This window comes from Macrobrachium rosenbergii, chromosome 54 (genome assembly GCF_040412425.1).
Source record: "Macrobrachium rosenbergii isolate ZJJX-2024 chromosome 54, ASM4041242v1, whole genome shotgun sequence".
NCBI classification, from domain to species: Eukaryota; Metazoa; Arthropoda; class Malacostraca; order Decapoda; family Palaemonidae; genus Macrobrachium; species Macrobrachium rosenbergii.
In genome coordinates, this window is record NC_089794.1 from 47050495 (window position 1) to 47077591 (window position 27097).

Genomic DNA, 27097 nt, shown 5'->3' on the forward strand with positions numbered 1-27097 from the left:
CTTTTTGGATTTTTTGTTCTGTATTTTTGGTGCAGTATTCTCTCTCATTTCTTGGTGGTGGTTTTCCTAGCTTTGTAATATCGTTAGTTAACTTTATTTCTAAAGATAGACAAATATGTCAGACTCCAGCTCTTCAAGCATTCATTTTTGCATTGAGGGGTGTAAATTTAGACTTATTAAAATGACTTCTGATTTGCACACTAAGTGTGTCAAGTGTAGGGGCCAGGAATGCAGTAGAGAGCTTACATGTCCGGAATGTCAGGATTGGGAAGATAGTAAAGAGAAGACTTTGAATCCCATCTTAACAAGTTAGACCGAGATAGGAAAAGGAAGGCAGCCCTTGGAGCCAATGATAGAGCTAGTCTGGAGATTCCTCCTAAACTTAATGTGGTAGAAGATAACTGTTTCTTCCTTGATTCATGCTATATGCTATGTCTCCCATCCTTAGCCCTCCTACACCATTACCCCACACTCCTTTACCAGGGTCCTGTGCTTCCAATCCCAACACTGTTGCCAGTCTCGTAGCATTGATAACAATTTTGAATTATTAGCCAATACTGTTATGGAATTAGCTCGCTCTTCAGGGATTTTGTATTGAAAACAGCGCCAAGTGTCAATGTTGCGCCCAGTGAGTGTTGTGAGTGTTGAGGAAGTGGCTGTCCAACCCCTGGTTCTCCTAGACAGAGGTCACTATCCTGCTCCCCCACACCTGGGAGAAGACATACCGGAGGTCCAAGGGAGGCCAGTGGGGTTTGCCCACGGGCAGTCGCTCCCTCCATCAAGCCTGTTGCACGGTCCCATGCTACAACAGAGCACCACTGAAAAGGTGTCTCGTTCAGTGCTTTTCGTCTGTCGTCGGATTCGGAAGACCCTTTGCCGGACACGAGGCATCAGCGGTGTCGATCTTCCGTTTCTCAGCCTTTGAAAAGACAGCTCTCCTCCTTCTGTCAAGAGATATGAGGAGGCTTGTGTTAGTCAGCCTTCCTACAGTTTTGCCGTTCCTCCTGCTACCTCTTCTTCTGCTCATCATCAACCTTCTTGGGGTGGTCCAGGATCTCTTTCGAGTCAAGACCGCCCATTTTTGTATTTAAGCGACATGATACTTCGAGTAAGCGCCCGTCACCATCTGCTAAGTGCGCTCTCAGCTTGGAACGCCCCTCTATTTTGACTCGCTTGCTCCCTGTTTTGCACCCGACCGCCCAGCGCCAACTGTGGAGCATTTGATGCCAACAGTTGGGTGCTCAGCGTCAACAGTGGGGCACTTGGTGCCAAATTCCAGACAGTCAGCACCAACTGTGGAGCATTCAGCACCATCTGTGGAGCGTTCGGTGCCAACTGTGGAGTGTTTCGTGCCAACATTTGGGCGTTCAGCATCAAAAGTGGGGCGCTCGGTGCCTCTTCCTTCTGCTTTAGCCCTGATTAAGTGTCAGCTTGAGGAACTTACGGGCTTTTTAAAAAGAAACTGTCGTTTCCAAGAGGACAAGGACAAACTGGAACAAGATACTATTCCTTCGTCTGCTTATTCGTCATTGCTAAGATTCTTTCTGGCAGATTTTCCAGATTTCTTCGAGCCTGCTGCTCCTGGTTTCCCAGCCTCGACATTTCTTATGAGGAAACAGACTGCTAACGTCATTTGCCTCCCCAAGCTAGTGCTTTCCTCTTCCTCAAAGAAAGTTTTTCGAGAAGTGGACAAATGGCTGGCCATGAAGAGGGACCAAGGTAAAGCCCTCCTTCCAAACTTTTCAAGAAAAAGCATTGATTCTATGCCACTGGGGAAGCTCCCACCTTGGGAGTCTCTGCTGCCTCCCAGGGGGTTTTCTCCAATTTGGTCGTCGCCACTCGTTGTTCTGTGTTCTCCACAACCAAGATTTCCTTCTTATCACCCAGACTGTACCATCTTGCCAAGAATCAGTTCAGGGTGTTAGAAATTTTTTGCTTCCTTGATTGGACGTTTGGGGCTTTAGCTAGAAAAATCAAGGAGTGTCTGATCTTATCCGAAGATTTCTCTTCTGACTGGTTTGGAGTATTGTCTTGTGCAGGGATGGCTCTTCTGAGCTCGCCTCTTTTTTTTTTTATGGGAATCTTGAAGAAGTGAGAACTGCTGTGCACCTTTACCACTAAAGGAGTTACTGCAATACAGAAGTCAGCTCTCTTGTTCTCTCAATTAGGCAGATTCCATCTCTTGCCCCAAGACACTGTTAAGGAGAGCCTCTCTGACCTTCAGAAGAAATTGATGACTGATCTTCTGGCTCAGTTTTCCAAGTAACCAAGTCCTTCTCTCCTCTACAGCAGCCCTTTCAAGGAGGAAAGTATGAACCTTAATCTAGACCTCAGACCGATCTACTCCCCCGTCTAGATCAACCAAAATGCCTTTTTTGTTCATGACACTTACCTGACAGATATATATATAGCTGTATTCTCCGAAAGGGACTGACAGAAATTCAAAAACTTACGGCACACGCAGTTGGGCCAGGTGGTTAGTACCCATTCCCGCCGCTGGGAGGCGGGTATCAGGAACCATTCCCATTTTCTATTCAGATTTTCTCTGTCGCCGGTATTGTCAACACCTGTTGTCAATACCTCCGCCGTTGGATTTCGTAAACTTTTCCACTGAGTATTCTGATTGTCTTTTGGTTTTTTGACTTTGGATTTGTGGATAGGCATACGCTTCTTTGGACTGATTTGATTTTGGTTTTGGCTATTTCTTGAACAAGATGTCTGGTTCTAGTTCTGCTAGTTTCAGGGTGTGTGTTGTGAAGGAGTGTAAGGTGAGGCTACCGAAAGCTTCGGTAGACCCTCACACAGTATGCATGAGATGTAGGGGGCATGTCTGTATGTTGGATGATCGCTGCAAGGAGTGTGAATCGTTGCCTGATTCTGATTGGAAGGCTTACGATTCTTACGTTCGCAAGTTAGAGCGTGACCGTGTAAGGAGGTCTTCCTCCAGGAGTGTGTCAGTTGGTGGGAGTCAGGGTATTAATTTATCTCCTGTTAATCCTACTAATGCTTCTCCTTTCCCTGTAGAGTCGCCTTCGAACCCTGTGATTGTGTCTGCGGAAGGTAATGCCCTTGCGCAGATTTTGAGCTCCATTCGTACTTTGGAGTCTAAGGTGTTGGCTATTGAAAATGCAGTGAAGTGTAGTGATCCCCCCAGTGTTGTGGAGGAGACGTCAGATCGGCCCTATAATGCCTCTAGGCCTGGACCTCTGCCGAACTCCCAGGACTTAGGAATGGGCATGTCGAAGCCGCAAGAGGGTTACGGGGACCCCACCGATCTGGCGTCCCTTCGCAGGCCTTGTTGACGCCTCCCAGGCTGCCAGGATCGTGCTCGCGCACGGGTCCTTAAAGACTGCTTCTCGTCCTCCGAGGCGCCCTCTCCACGTAAGGGGTCGCGTTCTCGGTTGGACTCTCGTCCGTTCAAGAGGAGCTGCGTTGAAGAGGACGCTTCTTCTCCTCTTTCTCGTGCTTTAGAGTCTTCTCCCGACTGGTTGCGCAACTTGCCGCCGCAGAAGAGGACCAGGACTTCTTCTGAGGAGGACGTTGCCGAACGTCCCAGCCACCCCAAGAAGAGAGCTGTCGTCGCCCTTGGTAGAAGGAGGAGGACGTCTCCTTCCCCCTCTTCTTCTCATAAGAGCAGCCCTTCTGAGAGGGTTTCCTCTCCTTCGAAGCGTCTTCTCCAGGATATGCAGCGGCAGTTAGCATCCCTTCTCGCTGCTAAGGAGACGGAGCCTCGTAGGCACCGTAAGGATTTGACGCTGCCAGTTAAGAGATCTAAGAGGTCTCCCTCTCCTGCTCTTCGTTCGTCTCTCCTGCGGTTTCTTGTAGTCGTCCTCATCGTTCGTCGGATCATCGGCTCTCCTTGCCTCGTCGTGACGCGCTGGCTGATCAGGACGCCCCTCTTGCAGCTCGGCTGGCCGCTAGTAAGAGTTCGCGCCAAGACGCTCTTCTTGACACTCCTCTTGCTTCTCATCGCGCTCGTTTTGACGTTCGGCAGGACGCTCCCCAGGACGCTTCTCTTCCTTCCCGTCTGGATTCTCTGCACAACGCTTGTCAGGACTCTCATCAAGAAGCTCGTCAGGACGCTCGGCAGCTTGTGAGGCAGGACGCTCGTCAGGACGCTCGGCTGCTTGTGAAGCAGGATGCTCGGCAGGACGCTTCTGTGCGAGTTGCTCCGGACTTTTCTTCTGCTTCTTCCCACGAGAAGAGGTCTCTTGGCCTAATTGGACCCAAAGGTCTTAGTCTTCCTCAAGCCCCGGAAGACTCTCCTGTCGCTCCTGTCGAAGAGGGTGGTTTGTCTCAGGAGTCGGACTCTGCAGAGCAGGAGCAGCCCCCTCTGTCGTCTTTCTCCGACTACCGGGTTTTGGCTAGTATGCTTAAGGAGCTATTTCCAGATAAATTTCAGCCTTCTGCTCCTCTTTCCCCCCCTTCGCAGTTAGCTTCCTCGAAGGTGAGGAAATCGCCCGGCTTCCTGCAAATGAAGACTTCTCTTGCTACTAGGAAAGCTCTCAAGAGAGTCAACTCTTGGATGGAAGATAGGAAGTCTCAAGGGAAATCTTCCTTCGCTCTACCCCCGTCTAGATTGTGCAGGAAAGCTGGAGTGTGGTATGAGACGGGAGAGGAAATTGGCTCAAGGGTTCCTTCTTCCTCTCAAGGCGACTTTGCAAGTCTCGTTGATGCTTCAAGGAGGTCTCTCCTTTCTTCAGCGAAAGTGTCCTGGACTCTTTCTGAAACTGACCACCATCTGAAAGGCCTTGTCAAGTCTATGGAGGTCTTTAACTTTCTGGATTGGTGCTTGGGGGCCTTGGACTTGAGGACTCGTAGTCCAGATTCTATCTCTCTGGGGGAGATGTCCAGTGTACTGTCTTGCATGGACAAGGCCGTCAGAGATGGCGCGGATGAACTGGCTTCGCATTTTGGTACAACCCTCCTGAAGAAGAGGGCTTTATACTGCAATTTTGCTGCCAAGTCGGTTTCTCCTGTTCAGAGGGCTGAGTTACTTTTGCCCCTGTCTAGCCATCTCTTCCCCAGCCTCTTGTCAAGGATCTCGCCTCCAGCCTTAAGGAGAAGGCTACTCAGGATCTCCTTGCACAGTCTTCCAGACGTCCTAGTGTCCCTTCCACGTCATCGCAGGGACTACCCTCGAAGAGACAGAAGCCCTTTCGTGGGAAATCTTCCTCCTCTAGACCTTTTCGCGAGGAAGAGGTCTCTCCAGAGGCGGAGCCCCTTCTTCCCAAAGGGGCAAGAAGTGACTTTCTACACCTCCAGACACCAGTAGGAGCCAGGCTTCTCCTGTTTTCGGAAGCCTGGAAAGTAAGAGGGGCGGATTCCTGGTCCCTCAATGTAATCAAGAAAGGTTACAGGATCCCGTTCCTCAAAACCCCTGTCCTCAACTCCCAGAGATCTGTCGCCTTCTTACCGTCCGGAGACAACAGATCCTTTTTAGATCTGCTGGAAGAAATGATCAGAAGAGAGCCATAGAGCGAGTCCTGGATCTGGAGTCTCAGGTTTTTACAATCGTCTCTTCCTGGTTCCAAAACAGTCAGGGGTGGAGACCAGGCCTGGACGTCAAGACTGAACAATTTTGTCGTCAAAGAAAAGTTCAAAATGGAAACGCCCCAGTCTGTTATCAATGCGCTGCAACCAGGCGATTGGATGGTCTCTCTGGACCTCAGGACGCTTATTTTCATGTCCCCATTCATCCTCAGTCGAGAAAGTTTTTGAGATTTGTCCTGGGGGAGTGTACCAGTTCAGAGCTCTCTGTTTCGGACTGAGTACAGCTCCTATGGTGTTCATCCTGATGAGAAAATTGCCCGGTGGCTTCATCTTGCGGGCATAAGGATCTCGCTCTATCTGGACGACTGGCTCATCCGAGCCACATCGGAAGAAAGGTGTCTGGAGGACTTACATTCAACTTTGGAGCTGACAAAGTCCCTGGGACTTCTTGGAATTTAGAGAAGTCACATCTGATCCCCTCTCAGTCCATTCTTTATCTGGGGATTCAGATGGATTCAGTGGTTTTTCGTTTTTCCATCCCAGGAACGTCAGCAGCACTGCTTCTAAAAGTTTCAGGCCTTCCTGGTGGAAAGAAACATGCTCGGTGAGGGAATGGATGAGTCTGCTGGGGACCATTTCATCACTAAGAAGTTTGTTTCCCTATCATCTCAAACCCTACAGTTCTTTCTTAAACAACTGGAAGAACAAGGAGGATCTGGAGGACTCTCAGGATCTCTCCTTCAAGGACCATCTTCGGGTGGCTCGATCCCTTAAAGTTGGCAGAAGGGTCTCTCTCTCTCTTTGGGAGAACCCGACCTAGTGTTGTTTTCACTGTCAGGATGGGGAGCAACACTGAACCTGGTCAGGCACCTGGAAGTGTCCTGGCACATCAATCTAAAAGAACTGGAAGGATTTTCTTGGCTCTTCAGTTCTTGAAAAACAGGCCGGGTAATTCAAGTCAACTCAGACAACACCATGGCCCTGGCGTACCTCAAAAAACAGGGAGGTACTCATTCTTCCCTTTCTTGATTGCCAAAGAGATCCTGCTGTGGGCACATTCTCAAAGGGTGACAATTCTCACTCGTTTCGGCAGGTTTTAAATGTGCCCTTCTCAGTCGGCAGCATCAGCTTCTTCCAACAGAGTGGACTCTGAAGTGTATTTGGGGGGGACGTCCCTGGTGGACATTTTTGCAACTTCTGGACCACAAGGCTGCCTCTTTACTGCTCTCCCGTTCTCGAATCAGTAGATGCCTTTCTCTGGGACTGGAAGGGTCTAGACCTGCCTTTCCCCATTCAAGATTCTGGGAAGTCATCAGGAAGTTTGGAAAGGGACAGTGACATCAATCACCCCCTTTTGGCCTTCAGGCAGACTGAGGTGGTCTCTTGGTGGATTTTCCAGGACACCTTTTTAGTACAGATCTTCTCAAACAACCCCCATAAATCCAGATTCAAGAAAAGTCTGACTGCATACAGACTGTATATCAGGCAAAGTTTTTCTAAACCAGTGGCTAAAGCGAGCCTTGTGCTTCTACCACAACCTCTGTGTCCATAGCGGACTTCCTTTTTATTGAGAAAGGATTTAAAGCTGGCAGTCCCTACCATCAAGGCTACAGGGTATGCTGTCAGCAGTCTTTAGGAAATGGCCTTGACTTATCCGGACAATCAAGACCTTCATGATCTTCTCAGGTCTTTTGAGACGTCTAAGGTAGCCTCCCTAAGTCTACCTTGGAATTTGCTCTAAAATTCCTGATGTCCATGAGTTTGAACCTTTACATTCTGCTTCAGTAACAGCTATTTTCCAACTGCTCTGGCGACGGCGAGAGAGTTAGGCTTCAAGCAATCAGCAAGATTATAGGTTTTAGAGGCCCTGATGCTGTCTGCTCTCTGAGCCCTATGTTTTTGCCAAGAATGAAAACCCGTCTTCCCCTTGGGAAAACCTTCGAATTAAGGGCTTGACGACATCACTGGACAAGAACCTGAGAGAACCCCCCTCTCAGGGCTCTGAGAGATCAAGACGGACCCAGGATTGTAGAATGGTGTCTTGCCCGTGCTCGAAGAGAAGACCTCTCTCGAAGAATGCCCTGGCGTTCTTTTACCACCATTGCACCCATTCCAGTGTGCTTATTCCAACGCTTTGAAGGTCAAGGCTCACGGTGATCCATTGCTACCTCAGTGGCTTTCCAGAAAAACCAGTCTCTCAATGACATTCTGGCCACTTTTTGTAGATCAAAGAGTCTTCGCTTCTATTATCTTCTGAAGGAGCGTCCTATGAGCCATGCTGTGCGCTGGGGCAGCTTAGATCTTGGGGGCAGGTTTTTCTCCTTTAGTTTTGTTTTTGTGTGGTTTTTAAATATATTAGATGTGTTGTTTTTATGTTTGTTGGGTCTCCACAGTGGTGGTCGTCCCAGTCCTGTCTTATGTTAATTATTCTTGGCGTAACAAGGCTTGGTCAGGTGGTTGTTTAGTTTGTCGCTTGCCCTCACAGTGAGTCATATGGTCTAGTCAAGACCTCGCCCCTTGACAGATCATCTAGATTTCACCAGGTGAAGATTGTCTACCTCCTGGAGTTCTTGCTAGGAAAATGAACAGACTTGGGTGACAGTAATCGGTCATTGCTAATATTTGCAATCAGATGTTGCCGACATATGTTTGTTTCTAAATCCTATTCTGTCTCTTCCCACCTCTGGTGGGATTCATGATTTCTGTCAGGTAAGTTCATGAGACAAAATGAGCTTTTTATGATAAAATAAAGGTTCCTCTTCCCAACATTGAGAAAGCATTGTTTGTCCTCCTCCTCAGGCAGTAGTTCTAGATTCTAGAAAATCTGAATAGAAAATGCATGGGCCTGATACCCGATACCATGTTGTTGGATTAACCACCTGGCCTGATGTCCACGCCTTTTGAATTTCTGTCACCCTTTCGGAGAATACAGCTATTGATCTGGGAGGTAAGTATGAACAAACTTTATTTTATCACCAGAATGTCATCAGTGAAACCAGCTGCTAAGAAATGAGAACACAGTCCTTCTTGCCTGGTCAGCCAGGCTAGGGAGGAATGATTCACTGGGGGCAGAACTTCTGTGTCTGTATTGAATGGACTTCCCTTTCCAGAAAAACTTCCCATATGCAAGTCGTCGATCAAAGACAGGTGCTGTTCTTTTTCTCTAAACAGTCCCCTTCACAAAGGGGCAATGTTTTAATGGACTTGGTTCCAAGACCAGTTCTGGATGTCAGCTTCAAAGACAGGTGCATGCTGAAAAGCAACCCATATGGAAACCAGTCAATGTTAATGGACTTCCTAAGACTGGGTGGTTACCCTGGGCATGCAAACACAGGTCCCGCTAAATCCAGATTCAAAACAACCCCACTTTGTTAATGGACTCTCCAAGACTTCTGGTCTGCCCAAAGACAGGTTCACTCGAATCTGTAGCTCCTTTTGAATGGCCCCACTTCTGTTAACATTTGTTTCTATCTCGATGATTGGCACTTCATTCTCCTTGGATTTACAAAAACAGTGGATGAGTCTGCTGGGGACCTGTGCCTCAGTAGATCAATCGTAAAGAGGGGCAGGCTTCACATGAGGCCTCTTCAGTTATATCTAAATTTTGCTGGAAGGAAAAAAGTTTTTTTTCCCCCATCTCCTCAGAGATCAAGCACGACCTTCAATGTTTTTTGCCCGTGAAAGATTAAGAGTCTCTTTTATTTTTTATTCCAACGCTTTTTTGTCCCTTGCCTGGGAAGATTAAGGATGTGGCAACTGTAGATCAAAAATGAAAAATATCATTATCATTCATTATAAATATTTTCTCCTTTAATATATGAGAGTAAAATAAAATGCTGTATAATTGTATACAAATCACCCACTCCTCTCTCTCTATGAGTTGGCAAAGACCTCCTTCTCTGGGCAGATCAGTACCAGGTGAGTTAATTACTTTTTGCAGTTTTATTGTACATTGAAATTTGCAATCAGATTTTGGATGGAGTGGACTCGGAACAAATGATTTCTGGTAACTTTGAGACAAACCAACCTCTTCCCAACATTGAGAAAATATTGTTTGTCTCAAAATTGATCCCAGTCCCGGACCCTCTTGAAGATACCATGCTGTTGGATTGGAAGGCCTGGATGTCCAACCTTTTATTGATCAGGAGGTGATCAAATGTTTTTCTCAAAAATTCTCAGTGACCCTGGTTGCTAAATCGGGAAATGATTGGATCTTCTGTGTCTGTGAGAGACTTCTGCCACAAAGACAGGTGCTGTTCAAAAAGAAGCCAATTGATTGAATATTACTTTCCAGACTGTAACAAAGACAGGTGCTTTAAACAACCCCACTTCTGTTAATGGACTTCCCAAGACTTCTGCCACAAAGACAGGTGCTGTTCAAACAACCCCACTTCTGTTAATGGACTTCCCAAGACTTCTGCCACAAAGACAGGTGCTGTTCAATCAGTTGACCGAAAACATCTGAATTTTTACAAAAACGTTTATCGTGATTTTATATGAAAATATTTTAAAAATCTGATAAAAGCTTTTAAATTATGAGTTATTTTCTGTTTTTGTCATTGCCTGAAGTTTATATGCAACCATCAGAAATGAAAAAAATATTTTATCATATAAAATATTGGAATATGTAACGTATACAAATCTAATATAAAAAACGGTTAAAGCTAATGAGTTAATTTTTTTAGTTGTATTGTACACTAAATTCAGACATTTTGGTAAAACAAATTGTGAAGATCAAAGCAACACAGAGAAAATATTATCACAAAATGATGCATGAATTAAATTTTGTCATGGTTACAAAAATGTTTTTTCAAAATTCACCATAAATCGAAATATTGTGCTAGAGACTTCCCGTTTGTTGAAAATGAAGGTAATTGATTGAATATTACTAGAATGTAAGAGTTTTAGCTTACAATTGCAGTTTTTTTACCATTTCAGTCGAGTTAAAGTTGACTGAAGGTCGAAATTTTTCTAGTTATCGTGATTTATGAAAAATATTTCAAAACTGATAAAAGCTACATCCATGAGCTATTTTCTGTTGTATTCTACTTGAAATTGCACATTTTCATATAAAAAGTTTATGTAACGACTAATATAAAACGATGCAAATATTACGACAACAACGAGACAAAAGAATTTCTGAGATGTTAGGTTACCATATCCAACCATCGCAGAGACGTAAGGAAAATGTTTTTTTCAGAAATTCACCATAAATCGAAATATTGTGCAAGAGACTTCCAATTTATTGCAAAATGAAGGTAAATGATTGAATATTACTAGAATGTAAGAGTTTTAGCTTATAATTGCATTTTTACCATTTCGTAGAGTTAAAGTTGACTGAAGGTTGAAATTTTGGCAGTTATCGTGATTTATGTGAAAATATTTCAAAACTGATAAAAGCTACAACCATGAGTTATTTTCTGTTGTATTCTACATGAAATTGCGCACATTTTCATATATAAAACTTTATGGAACGACTAATATAAAACAGTGCAAACATTACGACAACGTGATTTAAAGAATTTCTGGCGAGACGTAAGGAAAAGTTTTTTAAAAATTCACCATAAATCGAAATATTGTGCTAGAGACTTCCAATTGGTTGCAAAATGAAGGTAAATGATTGAATATTACTAGAATGTAAGAGTTTTAGCTTACAATTGCGTTTTTCGACCATTTCGGTCGAGTCAAAGTTGACCAAGGTTGAAATTTTGGCAGTTATCGTGATTTATATGAAAATATTTCAAAACTGATAAAAGCTACAGCCATGAGTTATTTTCTGTTGTATTGTACATGAAATTGCACACATTTTCATATATAAAACTTTATGTAACGGCTAATATAGAACAGTGCAAAAATTACGACAAAATGACAAAAGAATTTCTGAAATTTTCGACCGAGTTACAGTGGCGTAAAGAAAAATTTGTTTTCAAAAATTCACCATAAATCGAAATATTGTGCTAGAGACTTCCAATTTGTTGCAAAATGAAGGCACATGATTGAATATTACTAGAATGTAAGAGTTTTAGCTTACAATTGCGTTTTTCGACCATTTCGGTCGAGTCAAAGTTGACCGAAGGTTGAAATTTTTTGTAGTCGACGTACGGTACGTCCACTTGGCACCCAACAGATAATCTTAGTCGACGTATGATACGTCCAATAGGCGTTTAAGGGTTAATGGACTTCCCAAGACTTCTGCCACAGAGACAGGTGCTGTTCAAACAACCCCACTTCCTCAGGTCCCATTAGGGATTGTCCTCTCTGGCCCTGACAGGCTTCAGACTGTCAGGAGCCTCGTCAGAGCGAAAAGGCTTTTCGAAGCAAGCTACAGAAGCTTATGCTAGTTGCAAAAGATCTTCTGCTAGAAGGCTTTACCATTCCAAGTAGTCAGTTTTCAGAGGGTGGTACCGACAAAATAACATTTCTCCTGAAACCTCTATAAGCCAGTTAGCTGACTTTTTACCTTTCCCAAGGACCGATAGGAAGTTGTCTCCCTCTACCATCAAGAGGTATAGGTTATTTTTTAAGACTTCAGCAAACCTTATTGTTTCCTTGAAACCTCCTAATTAGAAAAGCCTGAATTTCTCTCCTGGAATTTGGATGTTGTTCTGAAGTGGCTTACGAGCTCAACTTTCGAACACCTCAGCTCGACCTCTTTTAAGAATCTCACGAGGGAGACTCTTTCTCGTGGCATTAGCAATCGCCAAACACATTAGTGAGTGACAAGCCTTCAACGTGAGAGTAGGCTTTTTAAATGGAAATGCAGAATACTCTCTCTGTCTCTTGGTTTCCTTGCCAAGAATGGTGACGTTTCCAAGCCATGGCCTTGCTGGTTTGTTATTATTAAGAGAGTAATGGACATCCTTGGGCCAGAGGAGGAAGAGAGACTCCTTTGCCCTGTGGGAGCCTTGAAGTACTATCTTCAGAAGACAGAAAAGAGCAGAGGAGACTCTGACAAGCATTGGTGCTCAGTGAAGAACCCTTCACGCCCATTGTCAAAGAATGCACTTTCTTCCTTAGAAGTTCGATTACAGAAGTGCATTCTCAAGTTCAAGAAGATGTTTTATCTTCCCTTAAGGTCAAAAGCTCATGAGGTTCGAGCACTCACACTCAGCCTGGAGCACCCTCTTTTTCTACTCGCTTGGTGCCCGCTTCGTCAGTCATCCGCACCCAGCCGATTAGCTCCAACTTCTGACTGTGGAGTGTTCGGTGCCAACATTTGGGCTCTCAGTGTCAACAGTGGGGCGCTTGGTGCCAAATGCAGAGCTCTATGCCAAGTTCTGGGATCCGTGGCTGTCGTGGTCGGGAAAGGAAGCAAAGGGGCCTCTGTCCCTCTACTGTCTATTCACCTTGTTGTAAGGTCGTCGAGTTTAAGGGAAGCTTGGGGGTACAGTGTACCTGGAGTACCCACCATTTTTTACTGGTTGGGGTGGTGGTTCTTAAATTTGGTTGTAGGTGGCAGGGCAAGGGTGCTATTTTTTGTCCTTTTCAGCCATTGGTGAACTTCCATGGCTGCAAAGTACCCACTGAAGTAGGGGCAACTCTTGGCCAATACTGCCACGCCCTCTACAGGTTAAGATGAGCGTCGACCAGAGGCGGTACCTGCCTGAAGCAGCTTTCTTACCAGATAGGGTACAGCAAGCATTAACCCAATGCTAACAACCTTTCTAGTTCAAAGTTATCTTTATTAATGTTTTGGGTTAGAACATGTCCATGATTTGCACGTCCTCGCAATGTGGAATAATTTATGCAATTGCTTGGTAAGTCATTTATATAAAAATGACATTTTTGTGATAAAATATATAAAAATGACATTTTTGTGATAAAATAGATTTTATATATACCGGCAGTCCCCGGTTATCGGAGGGGCTCGGTTATCGGCGGTCCGGTTTTATGACGCTTGTATAGCGACGAAAATTGGCAATTTTTTGGTGTCAAAAATCTCCAATTTCTGCTTATCAGCGCCAATAATTGGGTATTGGCACCGATACGTACATAACAGAGGTGTGGATAACCAAAAATCAGCGGCGCTGTAAGCCCCACAAATGGCCGAAAAAGTGCCAAAAATTGCCGATTTTCAGTTATCAGCAACTTTCGGTTATCATCACACTGTTAGAACAGAACCCCCGTTGATAACTGGGGACTGCCTGTACAGTACTTACCAAGCTGTTACATAATCGGAGCCCACCCTCCTCCCCTCATTGGACATTTAGGCATCAAAATATTTGAAACTATGCTGAGTTGTACCTATCAGTCCCGAAAGTTGGGGGGAACCTTGTCACCTACACTAGCAATGGCAGCACTACCGCCAAAATTTGAATTTCGTTAGACTGCTGTGTAGGAAGCTAGTAGCTATGTAATTGCTTGGTAAGTATATGAAAAACTATTTTCTCATAAAAATGTTATTTTTACTGTCACTTGCCTGTATGCACTGCTCTTCGTACTTATGATGGCCGGACGTTTTAAAAACTTGTGAGGAGGTTTTAAAGTCCTCCTCCACCGCCTCCCACCAGCTCTGTATTTCTTAGTGCAGTACTGTATCATGTGTTGCCTTTTTTTTTTTTTTTCACCAGGTGTTTCGAATGGTTTAGCTCTTTCTTCTTGCCACCATTGTGTATAGGCGCTTGTTGGTACTTCATGGCTGTTTGCTGCTAACACGTTACTGTACATTTATTTTTCTTAGGATACCTCCACTGGATTCAAAGCAAAGAATGTCAGGTTCTGTAGGAATGATTATCTTGTTAATAGGATGTTGATTTTTTAAGAGATACACACTGGCTGCACTGATATAAAGTGTGATCTTGAGAATAGATGTGAGGAAGTGGGGATATGCGAAGGACTTTCTGCTTAAGTTCGTTAGAATAGGAAAGAAGGGAAGCAGACAGATTGTGAAAGCTATTAGTTTGGTCAGGTTATCAACCTGTCATTTTTTCCCCCCTTCTCTAGGTCCTTTGTCTTTAGTTATCCATACTCAGTCTAGGCTTTTCCTTTGCTACAGGTTTAGTTAGTACTGAGGCTTCCTCTTTAGCTCCGCCTTCCGCTCTCCTTTCGGTTCAGGAAAAGCCTATTGAGAATTTAGAACAGGACGTAAACCTTATTTTGGTCGGTATACAAGGTTTGTCTGAGTTGGTTAGGGAACCATTCCAGGTCCCCCCATAGTGTGTGATCATTTTCACGTTTCCCTGTAAGAGGTAAGGTATCGGTGCCCTTGCCCTTGCCCATCTGTAGCCCAAGCCTAGGATTACCCTGCAACAGCTGGAATAGTCTGCTGCCAAGGAACAGGGTCGGTTCTTGGGGCGATGTGGTTCTGTACCCTCTGTCACCTGCCTCTATGTTTTTCACGCTCATAGTCGCATATAATGCATTACCCAAAAGATTGTTTTGGTAAACATTAATCTTTGCTACCTATGCGACTTCTGCCATCATTGGCACTTAGTATAAGGTTGTTAGCAGCGATAGGACTAATTATATAGGTATAGACAGTTTTATTAAAAATAATGTCTACAGCAAGTTCTACTTATTCTGATGTTATGTTGACTCAGTCGATTGTTTAAACAAATCTCTTCATCTTTTGCTCATTCCAAATCCTTGTCTGCTAGCCTATTCTTCTTTCTCCGTTGAAATGCTTTTGTTCATTCTTTACATGCTTTTTCTTCGGCAATTGGCAAATCTCTTACTTCTGCCTCTATGTTACTTGCCAGCTGTGGCCATACAAGGGAGTGCTATAAAATGGATGGCAGTAATACAAAAAAACTGAGACGTATGAAAGACTGAGAGTACTAACCTGAATTAATTCCCTTCATTAAGTTACTGTAAGGCGTAATTATACTCAGCGATTAAATAAATGTACTTAACAAGTGATAACAGTTTGCAAATTAATTACAACCATGGGCACATGAATACTAATAGATATTATGATGTAATCATTTAACTGTGCTGTAAAAGATGAATTTCCTTTGTACTTTCGCATGAGGATGGGTCTGGGCGACAAATGAGAGTACGAGGTGAGATTTGTTTTACGTCACACACGATAAGGGCATCCCTCTGAAAGAGAGATAGTGGCAAATTAACTAAAGGAACAACATGCATTAAGGCCCTAACAATATATCATCGATCTATCCCAACTCACTGCAACATCACGCCTGAATCCCAAGAGATTGCTCCAACCACTCGAGCAGGCAAGTGGATGCACAGCCAGTCAAAAGACATTTTGATACCACTCTCTCTAAGCTGGAAATCAACTAAGCATGCAAACGATGGGAGGCAGTGGCTTGGAAAAGAGTCGACTATGAAAAAGAGGATTTACAGAGATGACTGGAGAGAGAGAATTACAGTAAACCCCCCATATTTGTGGTCTCGTGATTCACGGACTCACCTATTCGCAGATTTCTCTATGGAACATATATACACATTATTCGCTGAAAATTTGCCCATTCACGGTATTTTTCACTGAGAAATATTCACTAATTACTGTATTTTCATCTCATTTTCTTGACTAAATATACTTTTTGTGATAAAATTATTAAAATACTTGGGTAGTGCTCGAGTTAAGATAATTCGCCTTATGATAATTCGATTTTGCAATGGGGTAAGCAATTAGTACCAATATGACAATATTTATAAAATATTTTTAAATTTTGCACGACTGCAGGCAGCAGCATACAATCAGGCAGCGAGGTAGACCAAATTACAATAGACCAACTTCTTTTCCTCCATCTCTTTATCACATCTTCTAGTTAAAAAAGTAAAAGAGAATGATAAAACAGTTGTTAGTAACGTTATACTTTTGCATAAATGCGCACAGCCATAAACAACCGACCAAGAAACTGTTGTTTTGCTTATCAACGAATCGGATAACAACAGCTGTTCTGCTTGTATTTCAGCCATCATACGGCAATACACAGTTACCGTAGTTATAGTACAAATGAAGTTAAGTAGAATAGGACTGATATATTTTTACATTATACCCTTATTCGGTATGGATAAAAGATCGGCAAGGAAATATACTGCTAAATTTAAGCTGCAAGTTGTAGCTGAAGCTGAGAAAACAATGTTCAAGCTGCTAATGGCTATAAATTACTGTGCATCGGCAACATGGATGAAACTCGCCCGTAATTAAAATTGGAGAGAAAGTATTTTAAATCAAAACTACTGGGCACGAAAGAACACATTACTGCTGTTTTTATGCCGATAAGGCGATAAATATGTAAAGCTCGTATTATGATGAAATCAAGTGAAAATAGTGAATGGAATTTTTTTTTTTATACAAAACAAACATACCCCCAAACGACCAACGTTATCTATTAACGGAAAAAATAGCTAAATTAATTTCACAACGAGACTTATTTAAGTTATATTTCGACTTGAAAACACTTTGTATAACAAAAAATAACCTTGCCCTATATAGATAAAGTATGTAGAGATTCATTTACGCTAATAAGAAGCAAGATAAGCGCTCTGAACTGATTTAAATACGGCAAAATAAACTTATTGCGTAATCAATTTCCAAACCAAAACATTGATCGCTATGATCGCAATTTATAATACAAAAGCAATATAAGACTATAAACAATATTATTGGAGACAGTGAATTAAAGCATAACATTTTAAAAGATCCATGGAAAAGATGCGTATTCGTTTTGTTTATGTTGGTATAATATGACATTATGAGAATATAGACTGCAGTAAAATGTAGGCTAGATTACCTTATACAGTAAACCCCCCGTATTCGAGTTCTCATGATTCGCAGACTCACGCATTCACGGGTTTCTCTGTGGAACATATCTAGCCATTATTCCCTGAAAATTCGAGGTATTTTTCACTGAGAAATATTCACTAATTACTGTATTTTCATATAATTTTCATGAATAAATACAGGTAGTGCTCAAGTTACGATAATTCGACTTACGATAATTCGCTTTTACGATGGGGTTAGCAATTAATATCGATACGACAATATTTTGAAAATATGTATTTTTAAATTTCGCGGGCGATTGGCGCAGGCAACAACGTACAATCAGGCAGCGTACGGTGTATGATACGTTGGCCTGAGAGGCTGGAATAGGTACATTAATTCAATGGACTGACCTCACTTGCTCTCGTTGTGTCGAAAGTTAAAATAGGTCAGTGTTCATTTGCAATTTCTGTGCGTTTGTAAATACAGGTAGTGCACGAGTGACGATAATTCGTCTTCACGATAATTCGAGTTTAACGATGGAGTTAGCAATTAATACCGCCTGTGACAATATTTAGAAAATGTTTTAAAATTTCGAGCGGGCACAGGCAACAGCGTACACTACAATTGCCGTAGAATCAGGCAGCAAGAGAGACCAACTTACAATAGACCAACTTGTTTTTCTCCATCTCTTTATTCCATCTTCTAGTTAAAAAAAGTAAGAGAATGATAAAAGCATTGTTAGTAACCTTATACTCTTGCGAAAATGCGTACAGCCATAAACAACCGAACGAGACTGTTGTTTTGCTAATAACCAAATCTGATAACACCGGTTGGCTTGTATTTCAACCATCGTACGGTTAAACAATTATCGTAGTTATGTTAAAAATGACGTTAAGTACTGATATGTTTTTACACGACCCTTAATGGCTTTGGAGAAAAGATCGACAAGGAAATATACTAATACAGTAAATTTAAGCTGCAAGTTGTAGTTGAAGCTGAGAAAAGAATGTTCAAGCTGCTAATGACTATGAATTATCATGCATTGGCAACATGGATGAAACTCGACAGCAAATAAAATTGGAAAGTATTTCTTTCACGCTGATAAAAGATAAATACGAAAAGCTCGTAGTATGATGATGAAATCAAGAGAAAATAGCGAACGGAATCTTGATTTTTTTTTTTACACAAAACAAATGGCCAGCCGCCAACGTCATCTATTAACGAAAAAAATGGCTAAATTATTCACAATGAGACATATTTAAGTTATATTTCGACTTAAAAACACTTCGTATAACGAAAAATATATATGTCCCATATAAATAAAGTATCTAGAGATTCATTTACGCTAACTAGAAGCAAGAAATGCCCTCTGAACCGAGTTAAATGCGGCGAAATAAAGACCGCGTGATCGATTCCCAAACCAAAACATATGATCGGAATTTATAATGCAAAAGCAATATAAGAATATTTACGATTGGATACAGTGTAGTAAAGCATAACTTTTTAAAAGATCCATGGAAAAGATGCACATTCGTTATTTTGATGTTTGTATAATACGGTGTTATGTGAAAATAAATTACAGTATAATGTAGGCTAGGCTACCGTATATGATATACGAAAGTGCAGGCTAGGCCTTGTTTGTTATTCAGTTTCTCATTATACTGACTTATCATGTCAATCTGCATTGAACTGCAGAATTAGCTGACACTAATAATTACTATATCATATATGTATAAAGTATACTGTGTAGTGTAGGCTAGGCTACCATATATGTATAGATGGTACTGATTACCCTAGTGTTGACTAGGCCGTATTCGAGTTAGGATTTTTTCAACAAACGATGGTTTTTTTGGAACCTAACCCCATCTTAAGTAGGGGAATACCTGTATACTTTTTGTGATAAAACTATTAAAATACTCTGGTATATGCATTTTTACAGGGTTTTTCTGTGTTTAAACATCAAAATGGGCAGTTCTAAGGGTTTTTAGAGGGGTTTTAAGTATTCGCAGATTTTAGCTATTTGGGGGAATGGGACGATCCCCACTAATCTGGGGGTTCACTGTATGTATACAATATACCATAGTGTAGGCTAAGCTAATTCTTGTTTGTTATTCAATTTCTCTTTGTATTGAATTATCATAATTCACTGCATGAACCTCCAGAATTAGCTGATATGATTACTATGCCGTGTATGTATATAGTATACAGGCAGTCCCTGGTTAACAGCGGGCGCGGTTAACAGTGATCGGGTTTTATGGCACTTGTCTAGTGATGAAATTCGCCGATTTCTGCTTATCAGCGCTGATACATACCTAACAGAGGCGCCAATAACCAAAGATTGGTGCTTTTTGGCTCCGATAAGTCCTGAAAGTCGCCGATTTTTGGTCATCAGTGATTTTTGGTTATCATCACACCCTCAGAACAAAACCCCCGCTAATAACCAGGGACTGCCTGGATTTTGTAGTGTAGGCTAGGCTACCATATATGTATACATGGTGGTATTGAATACCCTAGTGTAAGCTAGGCTATATTTGAGATACGTTTTTTCCAACAAATGATGGGGGATTTGGAACGTAACCCCATCGTAAGTAGGATAATACCTGTATAAGCAATTTTAGTTTTTTTGTGTGTTGAACTATCAAAATGGGCAGTTCTAGTTGTTTTTAGAAGGATTCTAAGTATTTGCGGATTTTAGCTATTCGCAGGGGGGTGTGGTACGCATCCCCCACAGATACGTGGGTTTTACCATATATAATTCCATGCACTTTCACTAACTTCTGCGTCTCACACTTAACCACTTGGAGATGCTCAACTCTCTCCTCCCCAATAAGGGGATTTTCAAAGGTATCATGGTTTCTATCCTTAATCAAGTGGAAAACAACCATGGCCTTGTTGATGTACCCTGGACTCAAGGGGTTAAAAAAGACACATAACTGTTGTACGGAACTCTGGGAGCATCTACTGGTTGGTTCCCCAGCTGCGATCTCATCATATGATGTTCATTCCTTCAGTGCTATCAGACAGGATGAGGTTCCTTTTGCTTATTGAGAATAGCAGCTGAAGATTCCAACACAGATGAACCAGACCTGTGCAGTGGTGCTCATGTCACTTATTATCTTTTATAGAATCACCTCTTGTAGAAATGTATCTGTAGGGGAGAAGACCAGTCTTGCTGCAGGGAAAAAGACCAGTCTTGGCACATCTAGCAGGTGATGCCGAGCAAGCAGACCTGTATATGACACAATAGATGAGGTTCCCTATTAAGTTTTGTGTATATCACAGGGCTGACTTGGCAAACCCTTGCAAGTTTGCTGAAACATACTAGCCCCTTGAGACTTTGTGGAGTTTCAAAATTCAGATATGGGAAATCATACCCTGACTGATTGTGGACATAGCAATATTTTATTTTATTGCTCACTATGTATTTTTCATTGTTTAAAGCTGAGTATTGTGTCATTTTGAAACTGAATACCTATACATAATTATACCATGTTAAAAATGGACATTAACATAAGTTTAAATTTAAGATGAAAAGTGAAATAATGTACAAAGTAACACGATAGTGCAGAAACACAACTGACATGGAGAAGACGAAGGCACTGTGAAGTAAGTTAATATTATTACTGTAATAAGGGCAAAGATATCAATACATCTCGGGGAAAATATTTAAGCGCAACAATTACAGAAAAATATCATCGTGTAAAATAAGCCAGCTGGATAAAGACAGAAAATTTAAAATAATCAGAGGTTGTGTTATACCTTAGCTTACATATTAAGGTTAATGGCACCTGCTCATTAGCTTTTAGGCAGGAAAAGGGCCTGAATAAAAAAAAAAATAGCACTGTACCTAAAAAGTGAAAAGTACAAAAATGTAAGAAAACAGTTAAACTTAACCTGTGTATGCAGTATGACAGAAACTAATCCTAAATAAACGTATATAATAATCTTAAATAAACACGTAAAGAGCCAAAAGTTATTTATTGCAAAAAGATACTAACTAACTCAAAGTCATTACCTAGCTTCTGTAATTGTGTGTTTCCTAATTAATGTAAAAAACTTGAGCTAATTTACATTTATAAAAATCCCATTACATGCTCTCTCCCCCCTCAGAAGAAACACGAACTAAAGCCAGCCAATGCACAAGAAGTGTTATTCTCCTAAAATATAAAGACTAACTAATTGCATGATTTATTTGAAGGTAAAGAATCCCTTGAATATTATGCAGCGGGAAAATGAGGCAAGGAGGATAAGTAGATAGAATATTTATGAAGTAAAGATAATGAGGTTTGGTCATTCATGTAATAAAGAATCTTCTGTTTAGTGAGCAAAACTCTTCAATATTTGGGACGTTGGTAGACCATAAGGTTATACTGTATATAAGTGCTCTGCTTGTTATAGGGCCACAGATACAAAACTAGCCATTGTTCGTAAAGCCTCCTATACCTGCAAAGATGATGGTGTTATTGGTACATGTTTGAGATCTTTTGTTCATCTATTTTTGGAATGATTTTCATGTTTGAATGAATGCAGCTTGGAAGTTGTGGATTTCATTTTCCTAGTATATTCCTCATTGACCTTTACTGTTAACTATTACAATAGAAATTATATGCTGTTTTCTTTAGTCCCCGTGTGAAGAATTGGTAGGATGCTACCTGTTTCTCTGAGAATTGAAATTCAGATGGTTTTTAGGTATCATGATGTCCTGTTGCCCAGTACCTGAGGTACTATGACCATTTTTGGGCAGAATTGTGGATGTTTTCATTTGTATTATGGCTGTTGATCCTAGTCAGGTTTAGAAATTTTTGTAGTGCATCATTGTACTTAAGTTACATTTCAAAATAACTTATTATGTGAGTATTCTTGTTTGTTGTTTATATATATTTGTATTTGTCTGTGTTTGACCCTGCTTTTCTCTGTTGTTTTCACATATTTATTTAGTACAGTAATGTGAAACTTGCCTTATAGACTTGTTTCATATGACTGTATAGTTGTGTTAGTGCATATCTTACATAGTAAATTTGATTGAAATTTTTCAGATACAAAGTCTTTTGTGGATAAGTTCTTACAAGTAACGACGTCTAGGTCATACATACCTAAAGGCTCGGCTCCAACTGCTTCCTCATCTAGTTCTTACACATCTGAATCATTATCATCAAGTACAAACAATACTGGTGATAATGGACCACCACCATTACCTCCAATGCCTGCAACAAAGCAGGCTTGTGGAAATTCACCAGATTCGACCACTCCACCAAATGCTGTCCCTTTACCTGCAACGTCTGGGTCTTGTATCATAATGCATCCTACACCACCACCTCTGCCACCAAGTTCAACCATTGTTCCTCCACCTCCACCACCACCTGAGTCTGCTCCACCACCGCCGATTCCGGCCTCTGTGATAGTACGTAAAGAAGAGGTGTCTTCCTCTCAGCGATCAAGAAAATCCGACTCTGTAAGTACTGTACTGTACAACATGGCATTACTTGAGTGGAGTGAAAAGTAAAAACTTAGTCCTTTGTTTTTATTTGTTTGTACACATATAATTGAGTTAATCGCTTTATTTGAAAAAGTATTTTTGCAGTTGTCACAATCTTTTTAAGGTATTAATATAGAATTCCATATTACCTCCATGTTATCGGCAGTAACTGAGTAGCACTTTCATAGATTATAAATTAATTGTTTCTCTATTAAGTAATGCAGGTTTAATAGATTCCTTTCCATGAGTTTTCAAACTGTATTATGAGATGGTACAGTGTTGCTCAGTTAAAAACTTGTTCCCTTTAATACAATAGAAAAACAGTGGAGTCAAAACAATATATATGTTGGCATTGTTTTTCGGAGGTGGGAAATTTGGACTTTTTGGTGCTGAAGTTTATAACTAGATTCGTAAATACTTCTGTTGATTGCATGGTAATTCCCAATACATTGTTTTCAGGATCGAGACAGGGATGAAAGAAGGGGTCGACGTAGGTCTCCATCCCGGGGAAGGTCTAGGTCAAAATCTCGATCAAGATCCCGAAGTAGGGATAGGTTGAGAAGGTCAAGATCCAGAGGACGTAGTGGGCGTAGCAGGTATGATGACAGAAGACGTAGATCACCGCCAAGTAAAAGGTATTATTGCAAGAAGCTGCTCTTTTTATTTGTATGGTGGAATTCTGATTTCATATTTTAATCTTTTTTTCAGAAAAAGCTATTGTTTAATAGAAATTGGTTTTTTATAGTTTTCATTAATGGGATTAAAGTAGTTAAAAAAACTTATGAAAATGTATACAGTATACTGTATTTATGTATAGTATATACTGTATACTGGACTGACATACAGTCAACCCTCGTGAAGCCTGACCTCATTAACCCCGACATGGGATAAGACGGACACCGAAGAGGGTCAGCCAATTTAAAATACATAATGTTCGACTACGATTTAAGATAGTTACTGTTCCTCCACTTTTATATTTTTATTTTATATATACTGTTCTGTATTTATACTGTACTGAACTGAAATGCTTTTAACTTGCACACGGTACGTACCGTCATTTAGAAACACTGTTGTCTGGAACAGTAGGAAGTATTGTAGCCAATCACTTAGCATTAACAGTTATACCTATCTGCTGCCCGACTGGTAGCTACAGTACGATGCTTTGTATGTGTTTTAGGAAAGAAAAGACATGACAAAGGTGAACTTTACGAAGACAAAAGCCGAGTTACTGAACAGTGCTTGTGTTTACATGGCAAATGACATGAGAGAGAGTTGCCAGTTCCTTCTATGCAGCATAATTCCAGCTGTGTTTACAGAGAGAGAGAGAGAGAGACCAATTCCCTCCATGCAGCATAATTCTGTCCTTGAGAGATTAAAGAGAAGAATTTTGTTTTAAAGGTATGTCAATGCAGCTTTAGTAAATATCTTCTGAAGCAAAAAAAATTTATATATACATTTTGTTGCTGAAGAATCTCTGAACCAACAATTTTGCACTCAAAGTAAAAAGAAGGAATTTATTCTATTCTGCATGTAACCAGTAAAATACATACACTATTAAAAACTACATTTGGTATTCAAAACACACACACTTATGTCATCGTCAGCTTCTCTGAGCAAAAATTCTTTCTCAGGCAGAATACGGCTAAAACCTAATTGGCTGGCTGGTTGCCATGGAGATCTGCTAGCCAATGACAGCCCTCTACTTCTGTTCTATTTATAGACATACGTCGTGATGGCACTAAGTTTGAACGTTGCCATGGTCATGATTATTTGACTGCTGATGGCAAAAATTATTCAGTAATTTGCTTTATATAATTATTTTTTCATGAAAACATGAAGTCAACAATAATTTTAACTTTGATTAATATAGTGGTATGAAAAATCCCACGACAGGCTGTTGTGGTGAAGTGTCATCACTTGCGAATCCTATTCCCGGACTGTCCTCAGATTTACGACTGCGAACTGATGACGACATTAGTAACAATAAAAAACAACTCTCTCCAAGATCGATATGATGAAATGTATTTTATAGTCAAGTAATTACTTATCATTAAAATTCAAAAGTTGAATTACAATAATTTTGATCATGTATATTTTTGCGTATTACAGAATGTTTTTGTTGAAAACAAAATGTGTTAGTGAAGTTATAGTCTTAATTGTCCCACTATTTTTTACTGATGATCTTAATCATCTCACATTTATTTAACAGTATATTAATATAGATAATAATAAACTGTAATGAATAAATAACTAAAATAAAAAACTTGAAAAAAGGAAAAAAATCTTACTCTTCATTTTGGAGACCACTTCATTTTAATTAACAATTATGCATTTATGTCTCTGCCTAGGCATCTACATATCTGGCTGGATTCTGTTGTTTTTATCATGTTTTGTTTTTCATTTTTCATCTTTTACCATGAGCTTTAATTAAAATGTTTCTACATTGGTTTATTATCCATACTCTTTATAAAAATAATGAAATACAGAATATTTATAGGTATTTATAGGTATATATATAGATATCGCCAGTTAAACCAGACTATCAGCTAAGATGGGTACTCTGGCCCCCCAATTAGTTCGTCTTAATGAGGGTTGACTGTATGACATTTTATTGATAGACTGTTCAGTTGAAGTTGAGCAGACCATCTGGTAGCATTTAAAAAGATTAATAGTGATCAGTACAAATCTAATAATCAGTGGGCTAAATTATTTTGGAATGTTGAAATTGCTGTTTGGTAGATGCACTCATGATGTGTTGATAATTATTTTGGCACATTTTCCCTTTTATCTCATGGAAAGAGGAAACTTGTTGGCAAAACCAGTGGCAGGATTAGTAGATTTCAGATTTCACAAATCTTTCCAGAAGTTGTTATTTTTTAAATGAAGCTTATCTCTCCATTACAGGCAGCCCTCGGTTTACGACGGGGGTTCTGTTCCTACACCGCGTCATAAGCCGAAAAATTGTGGAAAATTGTCAAAAATCCAAGAAAACCTTAGTTTTAATGCTTTGGGTGTACTGAAAATGATGTAAACTGCATTTTTATTGAGTTTTTCATAAAAAAAACTCCAAATTTTTATTTTTCTGCCGTTTTGTAGCCATATTTCTTCCATCCAATCGGCGTCGTAACCCCAGAAATTGCGTCGTAAACCGGGAAATAATTTCCGATGAATATATTTGAAAAGTGTCGTAACCTCGGAACGTCGTAAGGCGGACCTGTCGTAACCCGGGGACTGCCTGTATATAGCTTTTACCTCCATGCCAGCAGTAATTCGACAGATTTGAACAAAAAAATAAGAAAATACTGTTTTGTATGAATATCTGTCTTCCATCCATCTACTTCCCCCAATCCCCACCAGGGGACTGATAGGTACAAACACTCGTAGTCGTTCAGTCTACTTCTGTCGCTGGTTTCAGTAGGAGTCCGACAGATTATACTCAGTTTTCTGTTGGTTATTTCTTTTATATTTGGCATATTTGTTTGGTAAGAACCTGTAAGGTAAGGGGTGCCGTAGTAGGCATTATTCCAGTTTTATTGAGGTAAAGGTTATGATTGGATAACTATATGAGTCATAGTTGAATGAAATGTGGCATTTGATTGTGCACAGAGAGAGCTTGTTAGGTTGTAGAAACAACTATAGAGGATAATACTTATAAGACTTAAGTTAAAGGGATGCACGTCTTGTATGCCTCCCCATTTAGTAACTGGTTAGGTCCTCTGCTGCTTCTCTTCAATCTGTTACTTCAAATGAGCTTCCCATCGATTCAGGGCATTATATTTGATAGGATGGAGTAATTTTTTATGTTCACTTGGCGTAAGTTTCATGGGATATTATTATTGTTATTAACATTAGTGTTTTCTTTTCTGCGCTACCCTCCCAAGATTCTGTGTGCCCATTGTCTCTTCCTCTGTTCGGTCTGGTAGGGCACCAGGTCCGGCATTAGTGGTGCCAGTTCTAGCCAGAATTTGTTCTCTGATATGATCACTCAGGAAAAAAGAAGAGGAGTCTCCTGACATTTTTCCCCTCTAATTTTACCATATTGGATCAACTTGGTAGCAGTGATGCGTCATCTCTTTCTGGTAGTATTTAAGTGAGTCTAAGCTGCCTTGTTGAGAAAAGTTACATTTGCTTTGATGAGTTTCACTTCACTCCCCTGTAGCTAAGGATCATTTGCGGTTTAAGGCTAGTATTAGTATCAGGTTCTAGTGAGAAGCCTAGACATGTCTTCAGCTTTCCCTTGTACTGTATTGTGGATTTTTTCAGCCAGTTTTGATGCATCAGTAGTATTTTATCTAGTGCGAATTTGTGCATTTTGCTGCAATGCCTCATTCTTGAGCATGCATGTCTTATCACTTACTCGCCTATGGCTTGCACCATCACCTGCGAGCGTATGATTTGTACACCTGTTGCGTGCACACCCAAGGCTTGTGTGCCTATTGTTTGTGTGTGTGTGT

The 27097-nt window shown here is 40.8% G+C and overlaps 1 protein-coding gene across 1 annotated transcript in view; it reads left to right on the forward strand.

Moving 5' to 3' along the window:
• Positions 1-27097, forward strand: part of swm (Zinc finger protein swm) — a 203425-nt gene that overhangs the window by 16349 nt on the left and 159979 nt on the right. The window contains 2 exon segments of the mRNA XM_067098233.1: positions 22204-22619; positions 23103-23278. Coding sequence (XP_066954334.1) covers positions 22204-22619; positions 23103-23278 — 592 coding nt within the window.